The 25,836-nt window shown below is 37.9% G+C and overlaps 1 protein-coding gene across 1 annotated transcript; it reads left to right on the top strand.

Moving 5' to 3' along the window:
* Positions 1-97: 97 nt before the first annotated feature.
* On the top strand, positions 98-24,854 carry prpf38b (pre-mRNA processing factor 38B). The gene is made up of 6 exons (XM_063063913.1): positions 98-568; positions 9,392-9,460; positions 16,566-16,717; positions 17,701-17,761; positions 21,264-21,490; positions 21,576-24,854. Exons 1-6 carry the CDS (start codon positions 332-334, stop codon positions 22,447-22,449), a joined length of 1,620 nt encoding a protein of 539 aa, XP_062919983.1. The 5' UTR covers positions 98-331; the 3' UTR covers positions 22,450-24,854.
* The last annotated feature ends 982 nt before the right edge of the window (positions 24,855-25,836 follow it).

Genomic DNA, 25,836 nt, shown 5'->3' with positions numbered 1-25,836 from the left:
TGCTTATTTGGCCAAGTCCGCACCTGATCTCCTTCTCGGTTGGCTATCTGCCTTGTCCGTCAAGTGACGTCATCCAACTTCCGTCAACCGGAAAGAAGTGGAGGGCGCCATTTTGTGTATTTTCTATAAATTAGAGCAGAGTAGGTGTGCGGAATAGTTTATTTTTGAAAGGAAAAGCACTCCTCTGTTTTTTTTTTGTTTAATATAGCAGCTGGGCACAAGTGATGTGTGTTTAAAGGCTATCCAGGAGTTTGAAGGCTCGCAACCCACAGAGCGGTACGCATTGATGTGGAGATCGTTTCTCTTGTGAGCGGGAGTGAGCGACAGCGAGATGGCTAACAAAACGGCCATTGGGAACCACCAGCAACAGCCGCCGCAACAGGCCGGAGGAAGCGCCAAACCCGCCTCCTCTATTAAGCAGGGCAACGTACTGCCCTTATGGGGCAACGAAAAGACTATGAACCTCAACCCACTCATCCTCACCAACATCCTTTCTTCGCCCTACTTCAAAGTACAACTGTACGAACTGAAGACTTACCACGAGGTCGTGGATGAGATCTACTTTAAGGTAATAGGCCGCCCGGGTGTTTAGGCCTCTGGCTCCTCAGTAGATGTGATTATATTTGAGCTGGAAACTCGGCTGCATCAGTTGGGTTCATCCATCGGGCCTAAACATGTTGGCTGGTCTTGTGCTAGGCCCGAAGTATAAAATAATAAAGTATTCCCGTGGGTTTTTTTGTGATATATCCGCTTGCGCCAGGAAACGGGCAAAGTTCACTGTAATTTTTTAAATGTTTCAAAAGGTTTTTGAATAATTCGGAAAACAGTTCTTGTATGTAGCGAAGTTGGATAGTTGATTTGTTGATGGCCTTTCCTGCCAGAGGAAAGAAAAATGCTTATGCTTGTTCTGGATTAAATTATTTTGTAGTTAACCTAGTGTTTGTAGTCCTTTTACTGACATTCCTAATTAAAACCCTATGTAATGTTTATATCTGCATTTATTTTCTCTGCTAATTAAAAAAAAAGTAGTTACATGCCTGATTTCATTATGGACAGTCTCCCATTTTGAATACAAGACTTGTAGTATCAAGGTAGACTTATATGACTTGCAAACGGTATTTAGATTTTACCCTGGCTTCGTTTGTTAGTGGAAAAATGTTAGGTTACTGTGTATAGTGACTTTGTGTTAGTATTAAAAAGTTATATTAGCTAAATGAACAAAACTGTTGATTAAACAATTAGCTGATGAACATCTAACAAAAATAATGCTGCTGAGTCAGTTTCATCATTTTTTTCATTATCTCCAGAGATATTTGAGCTGCAGCAGTGTTTTAAATTATTGACAAGATTTTTTCAAACAATGCATTACATGTGGGGAAAATGGAAGTTACAACAACCATTAATAAGAGTGGTTTCTTCAGAAGTGTGCAGTGAATGTAATCAAGTCACCCACAAAAATAAAGAATATAAAATGTATTATGTGACAGTTATATTCATCAAACTTGATTGAGGCTCTTGTGATTCTGGCTATGCCATCATTACCGAATGAAGTTGATTATGTAATTGCCTGAAAAAAACTTTACATTTTTCAAATTTAATTAAATTTATTGTAATAGTGTTTTTTTTCTGTTCTGGGAATGCTTTGACATAACCAAAACAGCAAGGCTAGTGCTCTCTCACTGGCAGCTGATGTTTAAAAATCCACATTGAAATTTGCGGAAATTAATCTCATTAGTTTTCAAAAACTAACTTTGCGCGTTGCTCCTTTAATTTATGCTGTTACAATGCTGACTTGAGGGACAGTATTGCATCCACTTCTAGCAGAGGTAAATTTGGAAAAGTTTCTGATTATTTACATTCAGTATGTGGTTTCTACGCTGTTTAAAAATAGATTGGATTCCTTTACAGGGTTCCATGAATTCTGACCATGGACGTCTGGTAGATTTTAATGGCTTTAAAAATGAGATTTGATTACTTTTCTTTGCTGTTTCCTCCCCAGCTCTAAATTCATAACTAGGCCCAGATCTTGTTCATGTATTGTAATCTTCTTTGACCCTACTTCCACAACACCTGGTTATTAAATTTCCCTCCACTTGAAGGGTCTTAACTTGAAAAATTGACTGCCTCTCCCTCCAGAGATGCTGTCTGACAGCTGTGTTCCTCTAGGTTGCTTTTATGCTCAATATTCCAGTATTTGCAGTGTAGTCTCTTGTCTTTATTTAATTTCCCTTCCTGGCTCCTATATAGCTAACAGTTTTTTTCCTTTGAACCAGCATAATAGGTGTCCCAATTAAGCAGTTTTAAGATCCTTAGCTTCTAGTTCCCTCAATGGCATTTATCACTTTTATTGATATCCAACCAGCTTTCACCAGCTCCTGAAATTCTTAATGCTCCAACTCTTCCCCTTCATGTTTATGAAACACATAATAATGATTTGTCTTCTCAGGTGTGCCAAATTAATGCTTTTTTTTCGGGGTCAATATCCCCAGTGAAAAGGGTACTGTCATTTTTCCCTCTGATCTAGTTTTGAACTCATGGCAGTTCTTTTTTTTTTCAGTCTTTTGATTTGCGTGCTATGTAATCTTATTGCCTGCCACTGGTAACACAGTGAGTGGGTCATAGGTTCAATTCGAAATCTAGTGTTGGAGCATTTTTTTTCAGGCTGACACCTCACCATTCCCTCAGTACTGTGTTGCAGTGTCAGCTGCAGTAATTCATTGAATTGTTAAACTAACATATTCACAGATGGCCTTAAAATTGTTGAAACTTTACATCATTGTAGCAGCTTGGGGTGGAGGTGGAAGGCTTCCAAGCCTAATCAGCACATGGTCTGTAGTCCTGGTTTTTTAAGAATGCATCCCACTACTCTTATCTGTACAATACAGAAACAGTCCCTTTGGCCCACCATTTCCATTGTAGTTATCTATATTATTTCCTTTCACCTTTATTTTACCTGTAGCTGCTTATGGTAGTTTAAATGTTGACATGTTTGATCTCCATTATCATCTCAAGCAGTGCTTCCCAACAGTCTTTCCTTCTAAACATCACATCTTGTATCAAAGTATTCTGGTTTTGGACACCTCTTGCCAAGGAGAGAAAAATCTTTTAGTCTAATGTATCTATTCTTTCCCCCCCCCCAATAATTTTGTGTATGCATGTGGGGTCACCCATCAACATAGTGTGCTCCAGGTAAAGCAAATCCAGACTTAACAATCTGTCCTTGTAACTGAAATGCTCTATCACTGGCAGCATCCTGGTGAATCTACTCTACCATCTCCAGTGCATGTATTCTGTATTGTGGCAACCAGATCAGCAGGCAAATGTGGGTTTACCAGTGTTGTGTAACTGCCTTATTGTTTGCTTCAGTTAAGGGAAACATCCATTTTGCTCCTCAAACCACCTGTCAATCTACCTTGCAAAAATCTGTGCGAATGTATTCCAAGGTCCTTTTCCTCTGAACTTCAGTTGTGTACTTAATTGCATTGTTATACTCAAGTGCATCTCTACGGGATTAAATTTTCCTTACTTATTCCATCTGTATTTTCCTGCAGTTTATAAAGTTTTCCCCTTCTCTGTCAATCAGATGACCAATTTTTTTCTCATCTGAAAATATCTTTGTTATGCTACTACATTTGGATATCAGTGTATAAAACAAAGTGTCTGACTGTTGAACCCCGTGAAATCCCAACTTTAACAGCCCAGGGAAGAAAACAAATCAGCATTACTCTTCATTGCAAATCATTGGTCACTTGTGGATCCAAATGGAAATTCTCCCTTCCGTCACATCGGTTCTTACTCATTTGACCAACTGCCTCATGATCTGTCGAAAGACTATTAGATGCACTGCACCTATTTATTCCCTGTTATCTCCTCAGAATTTGATTAGGTTTACCATGACAAATCCATGGTTGTCATTCCTGATTATTCTCTGCCTTTCTAAATGAACGTTAAGCTTAATCTTAGAAAGTTTCCAATAAGTTGTGTGCTACCAAAGTTAAACTAACTAGCTTATTGTGTTTATCCTTTCCCTCTTTAACAATGGTGCCACATTAGCTTTTGAATTCTCCCAATGCCCTGTATGATATTTAACTCTCACCCAAAACAGTTTGTCTATTTTTGTACCTCACCATTTGCTATGTATAACGAAATTTAAAACTTTTTGTTTTTATGAAGCATTTTTGGAAAGTCCTGAGGTTGCAAAAGATGTTCATTTGGTTATTCTTTGTAGATGAAATACGCAGGGCTGGTGAGCATAAACAATTTTTTTGTAAATTCTATTGGTTGCTGTGACAGTGTGATAAGCTTTTCTTTCATTGCCTCATTAATTGACATTTGACCTGAGAACTCTACAGTGCAAAATGGATGATACATCTTGACCTCCACCTGAGGTTCCCAACATTGCAGGATCCAGTCTTCAGCTAATTCAATTCACTTCCAAATGATAGCAAGTTATGGCTTAGCTCACTGGATGCAGAAAAGGTTATGTTGGGCGTCAATGACATCCCAGCTGTAACACTGAAGATTTCTGCTCCAGCTCTAGCAAAAGTGACAAGCCAGGTTGTTACTGCACAGCTACGACACTGGCATCCACACAGCCAAGTGGAAATTGTTCAGGTATATCCCGTCTGGGGGAAAAAGTAGGATGAATCCCATTCAGATAGTTGCAAGCACCCTACTGCTACCAGCAAAATATTGGAAGGGGCAGTTGACAGTAATATAAAGCAGCAGTTATTAATAATTTACCTCAGTTCTAGCAGGACTTACTGACTCCTGAGAACATACATTATTCAATCATGGTCCAAGTTGCTGAATTCCAAGGAAGGAGTGTCTGCTTTACTCTGCTCAGCAACACTTAACAGTACTTAAGTTAAATCTAACAGTTTGAGGCAGTTTAATTTTAAGATGAATCATATCAGACCAAAAATTTTAGCTAAACTTCTCTGACTAATGAAAGAAGAATCTTGGATGTCACTTATTTCTGTAGCCAGAAGGAATGTAATACAGTGCTGCACTACAAATCATTAGCAGAAAATGATTTTGTCCAGTTAGTATTTGGGAAACAATGTGTTCCAGAATATTGCAATCCATTTTTTAAAATTGTAAACAGATAGACAAATTCAAGGGATCATTTGGTGTAGATCAGAGCCACAAGTTTAAAAGCAAAAGATTAGTATTTGGATAATGCTATGGCAAATGGAGTTCAGTGCTATGGTATATGAAATCCAAGGTAATTAACGAAATAGATTTGGATTGTTTGTAATGCTCTAGCCAGGCAAAGTGGAGATGATTTAATAATATCTCTGTTAATCCAGATTGATAGCCATGCTATATGACTGGTACATTATATTATTTTCAGGTAATTTTCTACATGTTAATTTTATTTTTCTGCAGATACACACTTTTATTGCAAAAATCTGCTGTAGTTCACATCCTCAGACCCTGAGTAAATTAATCTGGCAGACTATTTGCTGCATCCTGTAGACAATTCGAATAGGACAGTAATACTGTTTTGTACGTGAGAGAATGGACACCTGTTTTTGCTCCACAAGACAGAATTAAAAATCTGGAATTCTCTTGCATACGAAACGGGTAAGCCAAATTGTCCCTCTGACTTTCTATACCTTTGAACAAGATTGTGGTTAATCTTGCACTATGAGTTCACTTTTCTGCCCAATACATTTTCCTCCTCTTGATTAGAATTCTTAGGATTGCATGCATTGTTGATAGAGCCTCTACAGCCTATTATATACAGGAATAGGTCCTTACCCACAAACCTAAATTATTGACGCCTTTTCCTTTGCACCTAGATCTAGATTATTCACCTAAAACAAGGGTTTCCAACCTCTCTTATGCTTATGGAGCCTTACCATTGGGGGGGGGGGGTCTGTGTGGACCTCAGCTCGGAGACCCCTGACCTAGAGCAAACTGTTTTATCAGTTACTTTCATTATCTTGTATATCTCTTGCCAGACGGTTGTGGTTGCATTGGCAATTGGAGTTTTTATAGACTTCATAATTGGAATTTATTTTGGGCAAAGATAGAAAAATACATGGTTTACAGTAAGAAATTGAAATGCTTGTCCGTGAATTGATTAATTGCCAGAGAAGGCTCAGGACGGAGTTTATTTTTAAATTCATGGAGAAAAGGAAATATAATTATATGTTGACAGCTGTTTTGCAAACTTTCAAAATAGAACATGGAACAGTACAGGTTCCTCGGCCCACGGTGCATTCATTCCTTAACCTACTCTGAGGTCAATCTAACTCTTCCCTCCCAAATAGCCCACCATTTTGAAAAAAGTCTATGTGCCTATCTAAGAACCTCTTAAATGTCCCCAATGTATCTGTCTCTGCCACCACCCCGGCAGTGCATTTCACGCGCCTCTCTATGCATCTTATCTTCTCTATCAAGTCCCCTCTTATCCTCCTCTCCAAAGAGAAAAGCCTTAGCTTGCACAACCTATCCTCATAAGACATGTCCTCTAATTCAGGCAACATCCTGGTAATTCTCCTTTGCACCCACTTTAAAAATTGCCACTTTCTTCCTGTAGTAAGATCAGAATTGAGCACAAGATTCTTAGTGTGGTCTAACCAGATTTTATAGAGCTGTAAGAGTGCTTCTCGGCTCTTGAACTTAATCCCCTGATAATGAAGACCAACACACCATATGTCATCTTAACCACCCTGTTAACATTGTGCTGCAACTTTGAGGGATCTTTGGATGTGATCCCCAAGAACCCTCTGTTCTCCACAATATTAGGAATCTTGCCATTAACCCTGAATTTTTTCCTTCATGTTTGACCTTCCAAAGTGAATCACTTAACACTCTAACAACAGGAATTCTGCAGATGCTGGAAATTCAAGCAACACACATCAAAGTTGCTGGTGAACGCAGCAGGCCAGGCAGCATCTATAGGAAGAGGTACAGTCGACGTTTCAGGCCGAGACCCTTCGTCAGGACTAACACATTCTTTCTCTCACTCTCCTTTTTCTCCCTCTGTCCCTCCGAATATACCTCTTGCCCACTTAACACTCTGCTGGGTTGAATGCCATCTGCCAGTTCTTAACCCTGCTCTTCATTCTTTCAATGTCCCATTGTAACCTAAATGTTCTATGTGGTCCACAAGACCACTAAACTAAGTGTCATCTGCAACCTTCAAGCAAACCCTTCCACTTGCTCATCCAAATCATTTACAAAAAATACATATCAGGGATCCCAGAGCAGATTCCTGCAGAACACCACTCTTCACTGATCTCCGGGCAGAATATGTTAATCTACAACCACAACCAATCTACCCTTCTGTGGGCAAGCCAATTCTGAATCTACGTGGCTCCTGATGTTCTGAATGAATCTTGTCAGACTCCTTATTAAAATCCATATATAATCACGTCCATTGCTCTGTCTTCATCAGTGTGTTTTGTCTCGTCCTCAAAGAATTCAGTTAGGCTCATGAGGTGCAACCTGTCCCTAACAGAGCTATGTTGACTATCCCTAGTCAGACTATGCTTCTACAGATGCTCATAAATCCAGTTTCTAAGAATCTTCTCCAATGGTTTCCCACCACTGACTTGAGACTCACCTGTCTATATGCCCTGGGTTGTCCTTGCCTTTCCTGAACAAAGGAATGACATTTGTCATCCTCCAATCCTCTGGCACTATTCCTGCGGCCAGTGAGGATGCAAAGATCATTGCCAAAGGTGCAGCAATCTTTCCCTTGACACTTCTGTTATTTTTGCAGTACTCCAAACTGCATCTTTCCAAAATCCATTCTCCGCCCCCCCCCCCCCGTCTGTATCTGAGTGTTTCTGTAGTTATTGGGGTGGGATCTGTGGAATAATCACAATAGTGATCGCTCCCTCCTTGATTCTTCCTCACTGACTGAGAAGACAATCCCTCCACAACATCTTCCCTTTTCTGCATTTGAAACTGAATTTTTGATTAATGTTATAAATTCTTCAGGTTTAATGCTTGCAATTTAATCTCTTTAGATTCATTCTTAAACTAAGATATTCATTATTGATTATGCGGTAAGTATTGCTGGGATGATCTTTGTTATTTGGAGATGTAACGTGTACAGTGCAGATGATCAGTTTGTTATCAAGCAATTTGTTTTCCAGACTGAGCAATGATATTTCAGAAAATCATAAAATATAAACTTTTTAGTATAATTTATTTGTACTTTATTGTATTTCATAATTTTTATATTGTATTAGAATACATTTACATCTGGATTTGAACTTGCCCCAGAAGCTCAGAGTGGCCTGGCATTAGGTGTGACCCAGGTGGATGGAGGAAAGGATTTGAGAGAGTACTGTCTTGTTTTTGGTCTTTGGTTCCACCAATTCTTCTGAATACTATCGACTGCTTTAGGGTGTTCAGATTGTCTTGTAGATTGCTAGGGACTTTTGGCAGGAGTGTGTCCAAAATTGGACTCTGATTTTTTTGGAATGGAATGCGTGTCAGAAATTGTGCTCCTCATCAAATAATTGATCTTCGGATTAATGTTGAGAATTTTGTTTTCAAATATCATTGAGAAAAGAGCTATTACAAAAAACTGTTATGATCCTCAATGTTTCCATGGATGGATAAACATGCCTAATTCAGGGACAAATGTACTAGAGTACTTTTTCATACTAATAACTTGAGAGCTAGTGTTGCAACTAACTATTTTGTCTGGATCTGTAATGTCTGTTGACTCTCGTCAGCTTACTCAAAAGGAATATTCTTTTCATTGGCAATTATTTTTAAAACTGAGGCAAATACAATTCATAGGTTTTGGATAAAAATGTTGAAGACAAAGATGTTTTTTGTTAGATTTGCTTACCTAGTTTAAAAATAATTTGGTAGTTCAACTGAGAAATTTTAAATTTTGCATCCATAACACATTAGGTGGAGCACTTCTTTGCACCAAATTAGTAAAGACCAAGTTTTGTTTGGGTTTAAAAACGAAAGGGATTTTAGTCTATTTATAGACAGCTCTGATTTGTCTATTTTAGCTAACACAAAAGCGGAGCATTACAAGGCTCTTTTTACTGATCAAATATCACACATTAACTGAACTTGCTTTCATTATGAAGTTTAATTTTAAATGTATTACAAATATGCTGCAAAATCAGTGTCCAAAGTCACAGATGTAATCTCATATTTTACTGTTGATCAGTATACCCTTTCTAAATTTTATCTTATTAAATATTAGCATAACATTAAGAAATAAGTTTTCCAAACCACTTTCAAATCTCCAATACTGGAATATATTTAGAATTTAGCTAAGGTATGAAAACAATTATTGTTTTCATAGTGACTCAAATATTTTTATTCTTGTGTGTAAAATATTTGTCCTGAAGGCAAAATTAAGTTCTAACCAAATATCTTTCCAATGATCTAATTACAGGTTACTCATATTGAGCCATGGGAAAAGGGGAGCAGGAAGACTGCAGGCCAGACAGGCATGTGCGGAGGGGTAAGTAGAAGTACGTGATTTATTTTCTTAATCTCTTTATATGTGTTTATCTATGGGGTCGGTGGGCGGGGATGGACTAAAGTCAGCAAGTCATCATTGACAATATGTGAGAAAGTTGGAGATGAGCAATAAGAGAAGGGTGAACTTTCCAAAACTATCTCTTTATCAAGTTGTGATTTCGAAGTTACTGACACAGCATTTGCAATGTTAGCATTCATGTCAAGAAGACTAGAATATAAAAGCAAGGATGTAATGCCAAGGCTTTAAGGCATTGGTCAGACCGCACTTGGAATGTGGTGAGCAATTTTAGGCCCCTTATAGAAGAAAGAATCCACCAGCATTGGAGAGGGTCCAAAGGAGGTTCACTAGAATGATTCTGGGTATGAAAGGGTTAACGTATGAGGAGTGCTTGATGGATCTGGGCTTGCACTTGCTGAAGTTTAGAAGAATGGAGATTCTGCAGATAGTGGAACTGAAGAGTAACATACAGGATACAGGAGGAACTCAGCAGGTTAGACAGGATCTATGGAAAGAATTAACAAGTTGATGTTTCATCGTGGCAGTTAACGTTTAACTGAGTCACTATAACCATATACAATTACAGCATGGAAATGGGCCATCTCGGCCCTTCTAGTCCGCGCCGAACTCTTACTCTCACCTAGTCCCACCGACCTGCACTCAGCCCATAACCCTTCATTCCTTTCCTGTCTATATATCTATCCAATTTAACTTTAAATGACATCAAACCTGCCTCAGCCACTTCTGCTGGAAGCTCGTTCCACACAGCTACCACTCTTTGAGTAAAGAAGTTCCCCCTCATGTTACCCCTAAACTTTTGCCCTTTAACTCTCAACTCATGTCCACTTGTTTGAATCTCCCCCACTCTCAATGGAAAAAAGCCTATCCACGTCAACTCTATTTATCCCCCTCATAATTTTCAGTACCTCTATCAAGTCCCCCCTCAACCTTCTATGCTCCAAAGAATAAAGACCCAACTTGTTCAACCTTTCTCTGTAATTTAGGAGATGAAACCCAGGCAACATTCTAGTAAATCTCCTCTGTACTCTCTCAATTTTATTACCATCTTTCCTATAATTCGGTGACCAGAACTGTACACAATACTCCAAGTTTGGCCTTACCAATGCCTTATACAATTTGAACATTACATCCCAACTCCCCAATGCTCTGATTTATAAAGGCCAGCATACCAAAAGCTTTCTTCACCACCCTATCCACATGAGATTCCACCTTCAGGGAACTATGCACCATTATTCCTAGATCCTTCTGTTCTACTGCATTCTACAATGCCCTATCATTTACCATGTATGTCCTATTTTGCTTAGTCCTACCAAAATGTAGCACCTCACATTTATCAGCATTAAACTCCATCTGCCATCTTTCAGCCCACTCTTCTAAGTGGTCTAAATCTCTCTGCAAGCTTTGAAAACCTACTTCATTTTCCACAACTCTGCCTATCTTAGTATCATCTACATACTTACTAATCCTATTTACCACCCTATCATCCAGATCATTAAAATATATGACAAACAACATTGGACCCAGTGCAGATCCCTGAGGCACACCACTAGACACCGTTCTCCAATCTGACACACAGTTATCCACCACTACTCTTTGGCGTCTCCCATCTAGCCACTACTGAATCCATTTTACTACTTTGATATTAATACCTAATGATTGAACCTTCCTAACTAACCTCCCATGTGGAACCTTGTCAAAGGCTTTACTGAAGTCCAGACAGACAACATCCACTGCTTTACCCTCATCAACTTTCCTAGTAACCTCATCAAAAAATTCAATAAGATTTGTCAAACATGACCTTCCACGCATGAATCCATGTTGACTGTTCCTAATCAGATCCTGTCTATCCAGATAATTATATATACCATCTCTAAGAATACTTTCCATCAATTTACCCCCCATTGACGTCAAACTCACAGGCCGATAATTGCTAGGTTTACTTTTAGAACCCTTTTTTTAAACAATGGAACCACATGAGCAATACACCAATCCTCCAGCACCATCTCCGTTTCTAATGACATTTGAAATATTTCTGTCAGAGCCCCTGTTATTTCCACACTAACATCCCTCAAGCTCCTAGGGATTATCCTGTCTGGACCTGGAAACTTATCCACTTTTATATTCCTTGAAAGCGCCAGTACTTCCTCTTGTTTAATCATCATACTTTCCGTAACTACCCTTCTTGTTTTCCCTTACCTTACACAATTCAATATCCTTCTCCTTAGTGAATACCGAAGAAAAGAAATTGTTCGAAATCTCCCCCATCTCTTTTGGCTCCGCACATAGCTATCCACTCTGATTCTCTAAGGAACCAATTTTATCCCTCACTATCCTTTTGCTATTAATATAATTGTAGAAACCCTTTGGACTTATTTTCACCTTACTTGCCAAAGCAGCCTCATATCTTTTAGCTTTTCTAATTTCTTTCTTAAGATTCTTTTTACATTCTTTATGTATTTAAATGAAATGCAGAACAAACTAGAACTGCCAATATTACTACCATATTATAAGCTGTATTAGTTCCTAATAGTTGTTGACAGAGGAATTCATATAGTGTATGCTGGTATGTTCTTTTGATGGACTATAAATGAACATAATTAATGCAGACTGCCTTTCTGCACGAAGTAATGTCAAAAATCACTGCCTTTTAATTGTCCGTCTTCCCAAATGAATAATATAATACAAGTATGTGCAACTTTTGCTATTTAAATCTATTGAGGTAATGAAATGGTTTCATTTTCACTCCTGGCTGTTTCTAGCATCTCCAGGCCTGAATGCTAGAAGCCGTAGTAAGCAAAACTATTCTGGATTGTCTTACTGCTCATTTCTCTCCAACCAACTGACAAAAATCACTGCTTTTTAACACAATACATGTGCAACTAACATTATTTAAAAACTGTTTGCTCTAAGCACTGTGTAGTGTCTAATGACCTTACAAGTGCACGCTACTGGCGCTAGTCACAAAACTGTTTGCAACAGTCTTCTGTCCCAATTATGTGGCATAGTGTCATAATTCTTCTCTTCTACCTCCCTCAACTCCTTACCTCTTTCGTCAACTTTAATGTTATCTCTGATAAAGCAATGTCTTGTCTAGTGGAATGAATATAGTTTTAATCTATGTATAGAAATATAAGTAACCTGCTGGTGATTGGGGGAAAATGCAGAATCTGCTGAATTATGCAGGAATAATGAGATGGATAATTTACAATAGTCTGTTGCACCTTGTGTAAATCTCTTCCAAAGTTTACTTTGTTTTCCTGGGCAGTTTTTATCTGAACTTGCCCAGTTTGGTTATGTTTTTCCTGTGTGACTTCAGTCCTACCTTCATAAAGTCTTGCAGTAAGGTGTGGAAAAGTTGAAGCAAACTAAAAATTTAAAAATTCCATTGTACTTTTACACAAATGAAGAAAACTTGGTGAAATCAACATTCCATCTTTTGTTATGCATATCATTTTTTTAGTAATTTATTATTTATTGAGTTTCATCATCAAACATTTCCATAAGATGTATTTCAGATACTGTACATATATATCATATAGTCATATTTGTCACAAATCTCCACATAATATTTATGAGGTACACACTTACAGAAAGAAAGAAGAGGAAAGAAAGAACAATCGAAAGAAGAAAACTCTGTACAGAGTAGGGAGTGATTTTTTTTACAACATATTCAATGATTGTGAGAATAAAATCAGGCCTATGAGGTGTTATGTAGTTAAACCATTTTTTCCAGTATGAATAAAATTGTTCCAACTTATGATTAACAGATGTTGTTATCTTCTCCATTTTGTAAATGTCCATTGTAATTTCCATCCATACATTTAAAGTTGGGCTCTCCTGAGATAACCATTTCTTGGTAAGGGTCTTTACCAGCCACCAGCAGTACATTCATTAAATATTTATAATTATCTCTTCAACCATTCTTGAGGTATATACCCAAAATATATGGTCTTACTCTCTTAAGTGTATTTATCTGTTAGTATATCATCGAAATTTGCACAATATAACTTAATTGATCTACTCCCTGAACAAATAAGAACCAAGAAAAGTGAATAATAAAAAAAAGGTAACGAAGGTGTGGTTCCAAGGCTGGGGTCTCTACATGACCCAGGGTTGGGCTAGAAGAGAAGTCTGGCCGTGGGGGATAGCCCCTCCTACCTGTGGGTTGAGGGCCCCAGCTGCAGTACCTATAAAAGTAAGTAAAAAAAACTGTCTATTACACAGAAATGATTTCCCTGTGTAATATTCCTCCCATGTATATATTCTCATTTAGGTGGGGAAAAAGGAATGAATAAATGAATTTTTATAAAATTGAGTAATATAAAATCCACATTATAGCATGTATTTCTCAAGATAGGTATATCACTGTCTATTTTTGCTTCCATTTAGTTTATCAGCACTTTTAAAGTTAGCCAAACCTTATGGCTCTTCTGGAAGAGGTGAGGGCTGTCCTCGGAGAACTGACAGTCTCTTCCTAAAATCCTTCTCTCGTCCTGTTCCCATCCCCTGCTTTCTAGGTTCTCTTACTATTTCCCAAGCAGCTCGGGACAACTGCTCAGCCAGACTTTCCCTTGGTTTGACCACGCTGATGGACAGTCCTCTGTTGTTCATGCCTGTAGTCGCCTCCTTCACCATCTGGTACAGTCGTATCTCTTCTTGGTAAAATACCCCCATAGCAGGGTATGGGGTTTGGAATTTAGTCTTTTCTTATTCATCTCGCTTCGGAATATTCCTTCCGTTTCTGTGGGACCGCCGGGGGGGTAATCATGATCGAAGTATATTAACTTCCCGTTACCTTCTGTCTCCGGGAGGCTGCTGGACAAGCGAACGATGTGCTCTTTCAATTTCAATCTCCATAGTCTGAGGAATCTCCAGCGCTTCCCGCAGCAGCTTGTCTACAAAGTCCATCATTGACAATCTCTCTGCTCCTTCGGGAACATTATAAATCCTGATATTTTTCTGTCGTGATCTTCCCCCCGGTCAAGCAATTTACTTTCCTGTTGATTTACTATTTTTATCGTCTTACTTAATATCTGTTCCACGTTTTGCACGTGAACTTCCATCTTCTCAATTCGAGTCTCTGCCACTGCTATTTTCTCATTGACGTTGGCGAGCTCTAACTTTATATCATTGAGTTGCTGCTTTATATCTTTTTGGACTTCCCTTAGCTCTTCCAAAATCCTTATCATATTTGCCGCTTCGCCTGCACTAGGCCCAGCGTCAGCTTCGCTGCCATGTGCACATGTAGGAGAGCTGCGCGCTGTACCTCTCTCTTCCATAGGCTCCGCAGTGGTACTTTTTTTATCTTGATTCTTTCTCCCCATTCGTGACCTCCTTATCAATTCAGATATTTTCGAAAGATCTTGTATTCGAAAGATCTTATATTTGATGGATTAACGGGGCAAAATATGCATTTTTTCGGAGGAGCTGTTGATTTAAGCTGCCATTCTGAATGATAAAGTCGCATCTTATCCGTGTAAGCGGAACAAGTGCTACACATGCCCTTACACTTCCTCCCTTACCACCATTCAGGGCCCCAGACAGTCCTTCCAGGTGAGGCAACACTTCACCTGTGAGTCGGCTGGGGTGATATACTGCGTCCGGGGCTCCCAATGTGGCCTTCTATATATTGGTGAGACCTGACGCAGACTGGGAGATGGTTTTGCTGAACATCCACGCACTGTCCGCCAGAGAAAGCAGGATCTCCCAGTGGCCACACGTTTTAATTCCACATCCCATTCCCATTCTGACATATCTATCCACGGCCCCCTCTACTGTAAAGATGAAGCCACACTCAGGTAGGAGGAGCAACACCTTGTATTCCGTCTGGGTAGCCTCCAACCTGATGGCATGAGCATTGACTTCTCAAACTTGCGCTAATGCCCCACCTCCCCCTCGTACCCCATCCGTTATTTATATACACATTCTTTCTCTCACTCGCCTTTTTCTCCCTCTGTCCCTCTGACTATACCCCTTGCCCATCCTCTGGGCTCCCCCCCCCCTTCTCCCTGGGCCTCCTGTCCCATGATCCTCTCATATCCCTTTTGCCAATCACCTGTCCAGCTCTTGACTCCATCCCTCCCCCTCCTGTCTTCTATCATTTTGGATCTCCCCCTCCCCCTCCCACTTTCAAATCTCTTACTGGCTCTTCCTTCAGTTAGTCCTGACGAAGGGTCTCAGCCTGAAACGTCGACTGTACCTCTTCCTAGAGATGCTGTCTGGCCTGCTGCGTTCACCAGCAACTTTGATGTATGTTGCTTGAATTTCCAACATCTGCAGAATTCCTCGTGTTTGCATGGATTTTCCATTATGTATTTTTGTAAAGCTAGTGTATATCCTTTAATATTTATCTGAATTTGCTATTTATATTTGAACTGAAGAAAATCTTATTGCGACACTACTTGAAAGCCTTCTGAATCCTTTAAGTTTGCTCAAGGTATTCACCTTATTGCCAAAGTATTCCTGTGATTTCTGCTTTTCGTTTACCTTACATTTTCAATGATTTTAACAATATTGTCCTTGTTCATTCGCTGTGCTTGAGGTAAATGGTAAACTGCCACTTGTTTGAGAACTCTTAAGTTGTCTGTTATTGAAATGTGGAAGTGATTTGGAAAATACTGAAATTTGTTTTTGTTTCAAATTTACAAAGTATATGATAGTAAATACAATTGCAACTAGTAAAAATATTTTTCTGTTCAGTCTTTTCCCAAAGTGGCCGAGAAATTAAACAGGCAGAATTACAATGATTGACTTGAATGTTGTTGGTCTCTGTAGAGAGTAAAATTAATAAGGGAGAGAAAGCAATGAAGTCTTGAAAGATGGCGATCTTTCTACTAACTGTAGTTGCAGTTTTCTAGAAAATAGCTTCCCTATTTTCCAACCTTGATTTGGTTTGCTGCTACAAAGAACAAAAAGAAAAGCTTGCAAAGAGGCTGTCTCAACTGCAGGATTTTTATTATAATTACGCAGAAATTGTATCCCAGCTGGATCCTTATTCTCAAGAAAAATAATACAACAAATCCCTGTGCAAGTACTTGTATAAAAATTCTTTGAATTAATATTTCAGGTTCGTGGTGTTGGAACAGGAGGTATTGTTTCAACTGCCTTTTGTCTGCTGTACAAGCTATTTACCCTGAAGTTAACTCGCAAACAAGTGATGGGTCTTATAACACACACTGACTCTCCATACATCCGTGGTTTAGGATTCATGTACATTCGGTATGTGTCTTTAATTGTATTCACCCATTAAAACCAAGATAATGCCTAAACTGTTTAAATTCCAATTTCTTTAGCCATCTGTAGTATTACTTTTGATCAATTGACCAATAATTTTAGATATTTGTGGCATTTGAAATGCATAACATTCCACGGTCTATTTCATTATATTTTATGGGGTCATGAAATCAATTCCATAAAATCCAGTAAAGCTGATAACTCTCAACCCTTAAGAGAACTAAATGAGCACAAGTCCTATATAATAATGCAATGAGTATTTCAAATATATATTTGTATTGTGATGTCAGGCAGTAGACTGTGCTAAATGAATTACAATGTCTGTTGACTGCCAAAATAAGAACTACCCAGTTTGCTGATTGACACCTTAAGTACATGTTTTTTTAATTGTGCCATTTATAAATGTAATATCATTTCAACAGCTGTGCCAAAATTGAGATTTTAGATAGTACAACCTGAAGTTGAGTCTTTTAATTTGGGGTATTTTGAGCAGGTTCTTGGAGCTCACTCATGGTCAATAACCATAGTTTGGCCTTTCAATTTGCATATGGCTCAGGACACTTGATTTATGAAAGTGTTCCAGTTGCACCAGGTTCTGTTCAGAAGCTAAATTATGTGCACATCAATACATCAATTCAGTGTTTGGCTTGTGAAATACATAGGTATAGCAACCGATTGGTGTCATTCTCCCACTGATACATAAAAATTAAATATAGTATATAGTATTAAAAATTTAAGGTATATAATATTTAAAAATACTATATACACTCAGTTTTGATAATTTCTTGCAGAACAGTGAATTTTCCATTTCTGGCAGATTTGTAAAGAATTGTTGGTTAAATTGGAGAGTTCTGGAAGACAAACCACTGTCAGATACAGATTAAAAATTACAACGTGAAATGCTTAGTATGTGCAAATTGAACAGTTGCATATTTATATCTTTGAAAATTTATAATTTCATTTCACAGGTACACACAGCCTCCAGCTGACCTGTGGGATTGGTATGAGCCCTTTTTAGATGATGAAGAGGTATGTTGGGAAAGATTGTAGTATTCATTGAATCTACAGTGCTGAAGAGGAAGAATTTTTAAATAGTTCTCATAATTTTAAAAAGACTTATTGAATCAGTTTTTGTCAGTATAAGTATTTGTGTTAGGGATAATGTATTAACTTTGTTTTATTGATATAGTTATGCAATGGTTGCATTTTGATCACATCACATTAGATGTTGTGACTTTTTTATTGAATTGGCTAGACTCAGTTTTGTTTTGATTATCAGATTGCACTTGGATTTCTTCAGTATGCTGTCCTGAGGTACCAACTCAAGTCTAAGACAATCTGGTGCACACCAGAAACCAAGCTGCTCCTTCCATTTTAACTTGCGTGGAGCTGTGTAATTTAGGTTATTTTTAAATATAGAATGCTAAGTATTGTTTAGCAAGTGAAGAACTTTTGAAGTATGCTTAGTGACCATATTTTAGTAAGATGTGTATCTTTAGAACAAGAAAATTTGATAATTGAAGAGCAGTAAGGCTATTCAGCCTGTCCTGATCTTCGGGTACAAGGCACATTGTCACTCTTCCTTTTTCCACTCTGGCAATCGTTCAACTACAAAAGATATTTGATAACATCAGTGTGGGGTTTTATTTAAAGGTGTTCATTACCCATAGGAATTCATCAGTTAACATTAGATTGCCAGGAGCAAAATTTCCACTTGTTCAACATGTTACTGATTTTTCTGAAGGTTGAAAACATCTTAACAACCAGCCATGGCTTGCTAGTAGTACCCATACCACTGAATCAAATAAATTGACTGGAGTATGAAACCTTGGCAGTATTGCAGCATTACTATTGGCGATGAAGCTAAGGAATCTCTATCCTCTTGGGTGGGTGAAGAATCACTGGTAGTTTATAAAGAGAAGCAAAGGCTCATTTATGTGAGTTCTTAAGACTTCATGCTTTCATCCTTAACCTGCCCAACTCATTTTGTTTGCTTATCTGGCACAAATCCAATTCATTCATTAGATGTTCCAGTCTACTGCAAATTTGTGAAATGTAGTAGCTTTTGTGACCTGTCATAACTCAGTTAATGGGTCTTAGCGTGTCATTTCTCGGTCTCTCCTGAGTTTTACAAAAGGCTCTCTACACCATGTGCGGGATTGGTAGAATCTGGTGCCATTTGCTGTCTAGCTAAGCCTTTCCAATTAGAACAAAAAAGCATGGTACTTTTGTTATTATTAAAGTATATGTCGCAGTCTCTCATTGAAGATCTTTTGTAATTTGTTTCACCTAAGCCTTGTATGAGACTGGTGTATTATATGCTCTTCATTGTAAGCCAATTTCTCTCAAAATGCAGTAGCCATGGACAGTTCTGTCACTTCCACTGAGTTGCCATACTTTAAAACCCGTTACCCCTTGAGCTCTTGTGTACAACTTTCTCCCATAATACTGAACCTTGAATCCCATGTCTTTACCTGGTATTTCCCCTTCCTAAACCCTGTTCTAATCAATGAGCCTTGCACATCAGGGAACAAGCCTCACAAAGAATGCAGCAGTGCTGCGCTTGGAGCCATATGTTTTCTTGTCCTTGGATTGGAAGAGCATGAGAAAGGAGGACTTGACAATGACTGCCCTCTCAATGTGATGTCATATCTAAAACATCTCAGCCTCTTTTGTATGACTAAAAGTCAAAATTGACAAATGTTGCTGCTTTCATACAAATCTTGCCCTCCCCTCAAGATTACTGTTGCTTTTGCTGTGGGTCCTTGTCATTATCAGTAAAAATGGCTTTGAGAGAAAAACATCCCATGGGAATGTACTGCTACTTTTAACATGGATTCAATGGGGAAAGTGGGTGTTGCGTTTTTTAAAAATTACAATACAGGTGGTTTTCCAGGCAATCTCCCTGTAAAGCAAGGGTTTAGCTATAGGTGAACCATGGGTGCCTGATCTTTCCCCTGTTGTAATGTTTTTATTTAGAATTTTAGGGGGAGAATGGATAGTTTTGGGGGGGTTTCTGTATTCATTTGAATAAAATTTCTGTAACTTAAGATGTGCAAAGTTATGTATTTAAGATCTACACCAAAGTGATTTCTACCCGTGTGGTTAAAACCACTAGCTTAGCAGCAGTTCTTCTGTCTTTTATTTAATGCTCTTGATTTTTTTTTAAGACTCTTGATTTGGCTTTCTTACGATAAATGCACTTATTTAAAAAAAAGTCATTTATTGACACAGGTTAAACCCATGTTTAACATAATTAAAATAGTCTTTTTTTTTTGAGGAGGTGTGGTGGCAGGAAGAGTGCTGGATCAATTTTTAGTGGTGAAGAAATGCTGGATACACAGGCATAGATGATTCAAAATTTTCTAGCTGTAAACGTATGGACTGCTAAGTTTTTAGTGCCATTTTCCTATCCCTACCATAGGTGCCTTAAAATGTATCTTCATATGAAAAGGCCAATTGTAATATATTTTTAAAAAAAGGTTATTGAAAATTCTGATTTCTTCCCCCTTTCTGCAATAATTTTGAGAGTATTAGGAGCACTATTAGAGCAATAGCTGTGGTCTGCCTGTGGTTCCAATTGCCTTCGTCAAAATTTAAGATCTGAGCCTGAGTTTAATGAAGCTCTGAGACTGCTGGCATTTAAGCTAATTGCCCTGTTTTCTTCTTTAGATCTTCATTGGGCAGCAGGTGAATTTGGAAATGTAGCTGAGCAGCACTTATGATTAATGTGTGTGAGTGCAAGCGCTTATTTTATGTTTAGAATATCTTTTTTATTTTTCTAGCCTAATGAAATCTGATTTTCCTGTGTGCTTGCACTGTAGGTTGGAAACTGACAATAGCTGACTAACATGTCCTGAGCTGTGAGAGGGCATGGCAAGGAAGCAATCATGCGGTAATGACCCTTTTCCAAAGACAATGGTCATTGTGGACTACACCGTTTCAACGTATATTATATTGAATGTTAATTATCTCACTGCTTCACGGCAGTTGGTTTGCTATTGCTTCAAAATTAATTTAAATAAAGCAAAGATCACAACATGCAAGGAAAAATAGCTGCTTGCCAACAGCTTTCAAATTTAACGATAAACTTTAGCTAGAGTATGTAGGCCAATTTGCTTTACTGAAATACTAAGTAATTTAGAAAGTGTGCCTGGTTTGAAAGAGATTTAGCAGTGGGAGATTCTTCCAAACAGGACAATTAAAATATAGCTTTACATCACATTGAGGGGTTGGGTTTCAGAAGAGATTACACATTTTAAAAAAATTTATTATATACAGAACACTTACATAAGGTGTACTGGTATACAGAATGTCTTGCAGGCACAATTTAATTCAACCATTTTATTACAGGCTTCAATATGTTTTAGGATAGGCTTGAGAATTTTGAAGTTAAAACTTCATTTGAAAATTAGGTTATGTCAAAGGTAGTGCACTATATTTAACACTTTAATATGTCACACGCTAATACAATTGTCAAGGTTGAATATGATCCATTTCACCAATGTTTTATTTTTATTGTGTTTTTCAGGAACTGGATGTAAAGGCTGGAGGAGGGTGTGTCATGACTATAGGAGAAATGATTCGTTCTTTCCTTACGAAGTTGGAATGGTTCTCTACTTTATTCCCAAGAATTCCAGTTCCAGTTCAAAAGAATCTGGATCAGTATCTCAAAACTCGCCCCAGGAAAATTACCAAAAAAGATGGGAAGGATGCAATGGAAGATCACGAACGTCTATCAGAACGTAGACACTCACGGTATGAACTATGAATCACTCAAGACCCGATATATTTAAATTGGTGCTTACAGATGCTTTAGAATTTTTAAAATTTTGTCTTTCAGGTCACCACGAAGATCCCTTAGTCCACGGAAATCTAGAAGCAGAAGTCGTCATAGAGAGGGCCATGGTTCTTTTGGCTTCGACAAGGAACTAGAAAGAGAAAGAGAACGGCAGAAACGAGAACGGGAGCAAATGAAAGACAGAGAGAGGAGTGAGAAGGATAGACACAAGTCTAGAAGCTCAGACAGAGGCATGGACCGCAGGCGAAGTAGAAGCCGAGATCGGCATAGAAGTCGAAGCAGAGATAAAAGGAATGATAAAAAAGATAAAGAGAGGGAGAAGGAAAATGAAAGAAGCAGAAGGAGAGACAAAGATTATGATAAAGAAAGGGTAAGTGACAGAGATAGGGATAGAAATATTGAGAAAGAATTAGAGAGATCTAGAGACAGAGATAAACGAAGCCGGTCAAAGACAGAAGAGAGAAAACGTAAGGAAGAGAGGAGAGAAAAAGATGAAAGAAGACATAAAGATGATAAAAAGGATTCAAAAAAGGATAAAAAGCATAGCAGAAGTAGGAGCAGAGAGAAAAGACATAGGAGTAGTAGTCCTGGCAGGGGTCATGTCAGCAAGCGTAGCAGAAGCAAAAGCAAGGAAAAGTCTAAACATCGAAATGAGCACAAAGAGAAATCAAACAAACGAAGTGTTAGCAGAGAAAGGACTGATGAGAATGACAGTGAACGACTAAAGAAACAGAGTAGCCATAGTAAAGAGAGAGCTCACAAGCGCAGTCGAAGCAAAGAACGATCTCACAAACAAAGTCACAGTGATGGTAAGGACCATTCAAGCAAACTAAGCCACAGAAGTCTCAGTGCAGAAAGAGAGAACAAAAGCAATGCAGAAGGGTGGTTACAAGGCAATACCACTGATGATGATTGAAAATTTAAATCTAATTGTACAGTGATTAAATTGTTTTGCTTTTGAACATTTTTTTAAATTATGCTATGGCTAGGATAAACACATGTCTTTGAATTCCTGTAGCCTGCAGATAATATTTCCTGTTTGTAGGAAGTGCCTTTGGTAACCAGCTGTTCAATTTACCATTGTAATTCAAGACCAATTTTATTCTGTACAATGTAGAAGATACAGGATTTGTTTTGGTTGAAATAATGTTTTTGCAAGTATACTATGTACATACGTTGAGAGTTTTAATCATTGGCACAGCTGCCATATTGGTTCATTTTGTATGATGGGCAATAAACTGCCATACTTAAAAACCTGTGTTAATACGTTCAAAGCGCTTGTGTCTGACATATCTGTCCCCGAAGTAGATTTTTCCCAACTTTTCTATTTATTTAATGTGGGACCTTACACATCTTTGAAAAAGGTGGGTGATATGATCTTTATAAGATGGAAATTACATTGGGTTTTCCTAGCATTTGTGCAGATATTCTATAGAGGGTAGCTAAACGTAAAAACAAAACTAAATCCTGAACTAGAATTTCGAATATACCAGAGTTCAGTGCACGAGTTAGAAAGATGGAATGAGATCAAGTGTTTCCTTGAGACACATTTTAGGCCTTCAGATTTTTTTGGCTTTACATTAAAAGTAGTATTTTAAAACTTGAGGTGGATTTTTATAAAACAGGAGTAGACTCAGTTATTGGAGGAGTGCTTTAAAATGTATTTTTTAAAATATACTATAAAAAGGGTGATTAATGGCTGAAGCAGTTTCTTCTTGGTCCTTTGAATTCATCTGGATCTAGTGAAGATACAGTGGTATAATTAAAAATTTCATTATAAAATTGGTAAATTTCACTCATTTAAAAAAATATATTCTATTTGGGGCTTTTTTGCATTGACCCAATACACCAAAATCAATCCGTGTTAATATAATAAAATTGAAAGCAACCTATTCTTGTTCATAATGGGTGTTTGTCAGAATGTTAAGCAAGGGCCCTGTAGTGGGAATATGTCTATTGCTATGGTGTTAGCTATTTGTTTGGAAGTCTTATGTAAATAATTGAGGCTTTCCCAGATTGCAAAATGGGATTTATTGAGGTTAGAATGATTAGTGAATGTATTTCATTCAGAAATGTTTAGCAATGTTGCTTGTTTTGTGTGATGTACTGTCTAGAGAGGCAACTTGAGAAAATATAAGCACAATTATTTTTGTGAAAGAAAAAACAACTTCCCAACACTGCAGTGTTTAAAGAAATGGATATTACATATTTTTAGTCATTTGAGAACTGGATAACTGACAATTTTAATTTCAGTGGTCAGCACTGAGCTGTATTCTGCAGAAAACATTGATGTTTTTTGGTAGTTGGGGGACGAATATGAAGATGAGCAACATTTCTAAATTTTATCAAACTGTAGGGATTTCATATCTAGGCAGGAACCGGCTTGTTGAATGGATTGTGTTAGAAATTGAAAGCTCATTACCAGATGTATGTGGTACCTTAAAGCATCAATTTTCTGTTGTTGCTTTGGAAAAACTCTGACATCACAGTCCCCTTCATATAATTTAATTGAAGGATTAATCTTGAGTGTCATTGTTGTATTTATAAATTGCTGTTTAATAGCATGTGATTTTTTTTAAGAGAAAGAAAACTGCAGATGTATGTTTATTAATATTCCTTTCATTGGCTGCAATAAGTCAGCTCATAACTTAAGAATTATGTCCATGGGGAATATTGACTTTGGATTTTTAACATTAAGGAAATGGTACAATTTGTAACATGGGAAAAGGAAAGCATAATGGTGCTTCCAAGCACTAATTGTTTGATGTTTTAAGCTCTGCAAAAATATGGAATTGGCCACACATGCACATCCTTGTCCATTTCAAGAAATACTGGATCTGTGGATAGATAAAAATATAGGAAATGAAATACTGTTTAAACTCCCAGCGAAACTTGAAATAAATAGAAAATGGTATCCTGACTACTGAACATTTTAACAAGCTGGTTTATCTTCAGTCTTTTTCTTATTAGGAGAGATTCTGCTTTTGCGAACAAAAAGTGTCGTGCATATATTTCTGCTATTGATCTACACTTATGAATCATTTGATCTATATTTGAAGCTCTTGTAAGGTGCAAGGAAACTATAAACTATGCTCAGTATTTAGTTTAACTTGATTGCAAAATTGTATTTTTCATTATGCAAGGTACACCTTCCAATTCACTAATGATTCAGATGCAATATTGATTTGTCATATTTACAAGAAAGACAAGGTAGAGACTGGATTTTTTTCATGCATAAAAAGTTTTTAAACTAGTGCTGCCTCTGGAGTATTGCCTTAAATTGATATTAGCTGGTGAAGTAGTTCTTGCAGTCTACCACCTGGTTTGGAACATTTTGAGCAGAAAATATTTGAATACAGAATCAAGCAATGGTAAATCAAGGCAACTGGACTTGCTGTGTTGTCTAGAAGATGTTTCGCCTCTCATCTAAGAGGCTTCTTCAGTTCTAATCCATGGTGGGTAGATTTCCAGGTTAAGGCTCTTATTTAAAGGTATAGCAATCACATGAGGGTTGTTGAGGTAACGAGAGGATCATTATCTTTGCATGAATGGAGGTGTCAACTGTTGTGGAGACACTGGTGTAAAGATGCTAAAACTACATTGCCATTAGGTGATGTTGTGCCCCCACCCCCTCTTAAGGACCCTTACGTGATTGTTGTACCTTAAACAACTCAGTTTATAAGCCAGAAAACTACCCACCATAGATTAGAACCAAAGAACCCTCCCAGGTGAGTAGTGAAACATCTTACAGACAACACAACCAAGTCCAGTTGCCTTGATTTACTACTGAACATAGATATCTACAGTACATTACAGGCCCTTCAGCCTACAATGTTGTGCAGACCATGTACCCTACTCTAGAAACTGTCTAGAATTTCCCTACTGCAGAGTCTTCTATTGTTCTAAGCTCCATGTACCTATCTAAGTCTCTTAAAAGACCCTATTGTATCTGTCTCCACCACCATTGCCGTCAGTGCATTCCACCCACTCACCACTCCACACTCCACACAATCAATGCATCTCATCACCTTGTACACCTCTGTCAAGTCACTTCATCCTCCCTCACTCCAAGGAGTAACTTTTGTTTGATATACAATGACCTGGATGACTGAGAACCTTCATAGACATTTGAATGGAATGTTATGGAAATTGGTATGATTTGCCTATTTCCTTCAGGCATTGTATGGCTTTGAGCCAACTCACACACTAAGTTCTTTGGCAGTGTTGACAAAAGATTGCCACCATGTTGGGTTGGGGGTCTCTCTCAGGCTTTCCTGGTTAACCGTTGTCTCTGCTGTAATTG

The sequence above is a fragment of the Mobula hypostoma genome, chromosome 12 (genome assembly GCF_963921235.1).
Source record: "Mobula hypostoma chromosome 12, sMobHyp1.1, whole genome shotgun sequence".
Classification (NCBI taxonomy): domain Eukaryota; kingdom Metazoa; phylum Chordata; class Chondrichthyes; order Myliobatiformes; family Myliobatidae; genus Mobula; species Mobula hypostoma.
This window is presented reverse-complemented; position numbering and strand designations above follow the sequence as displayed.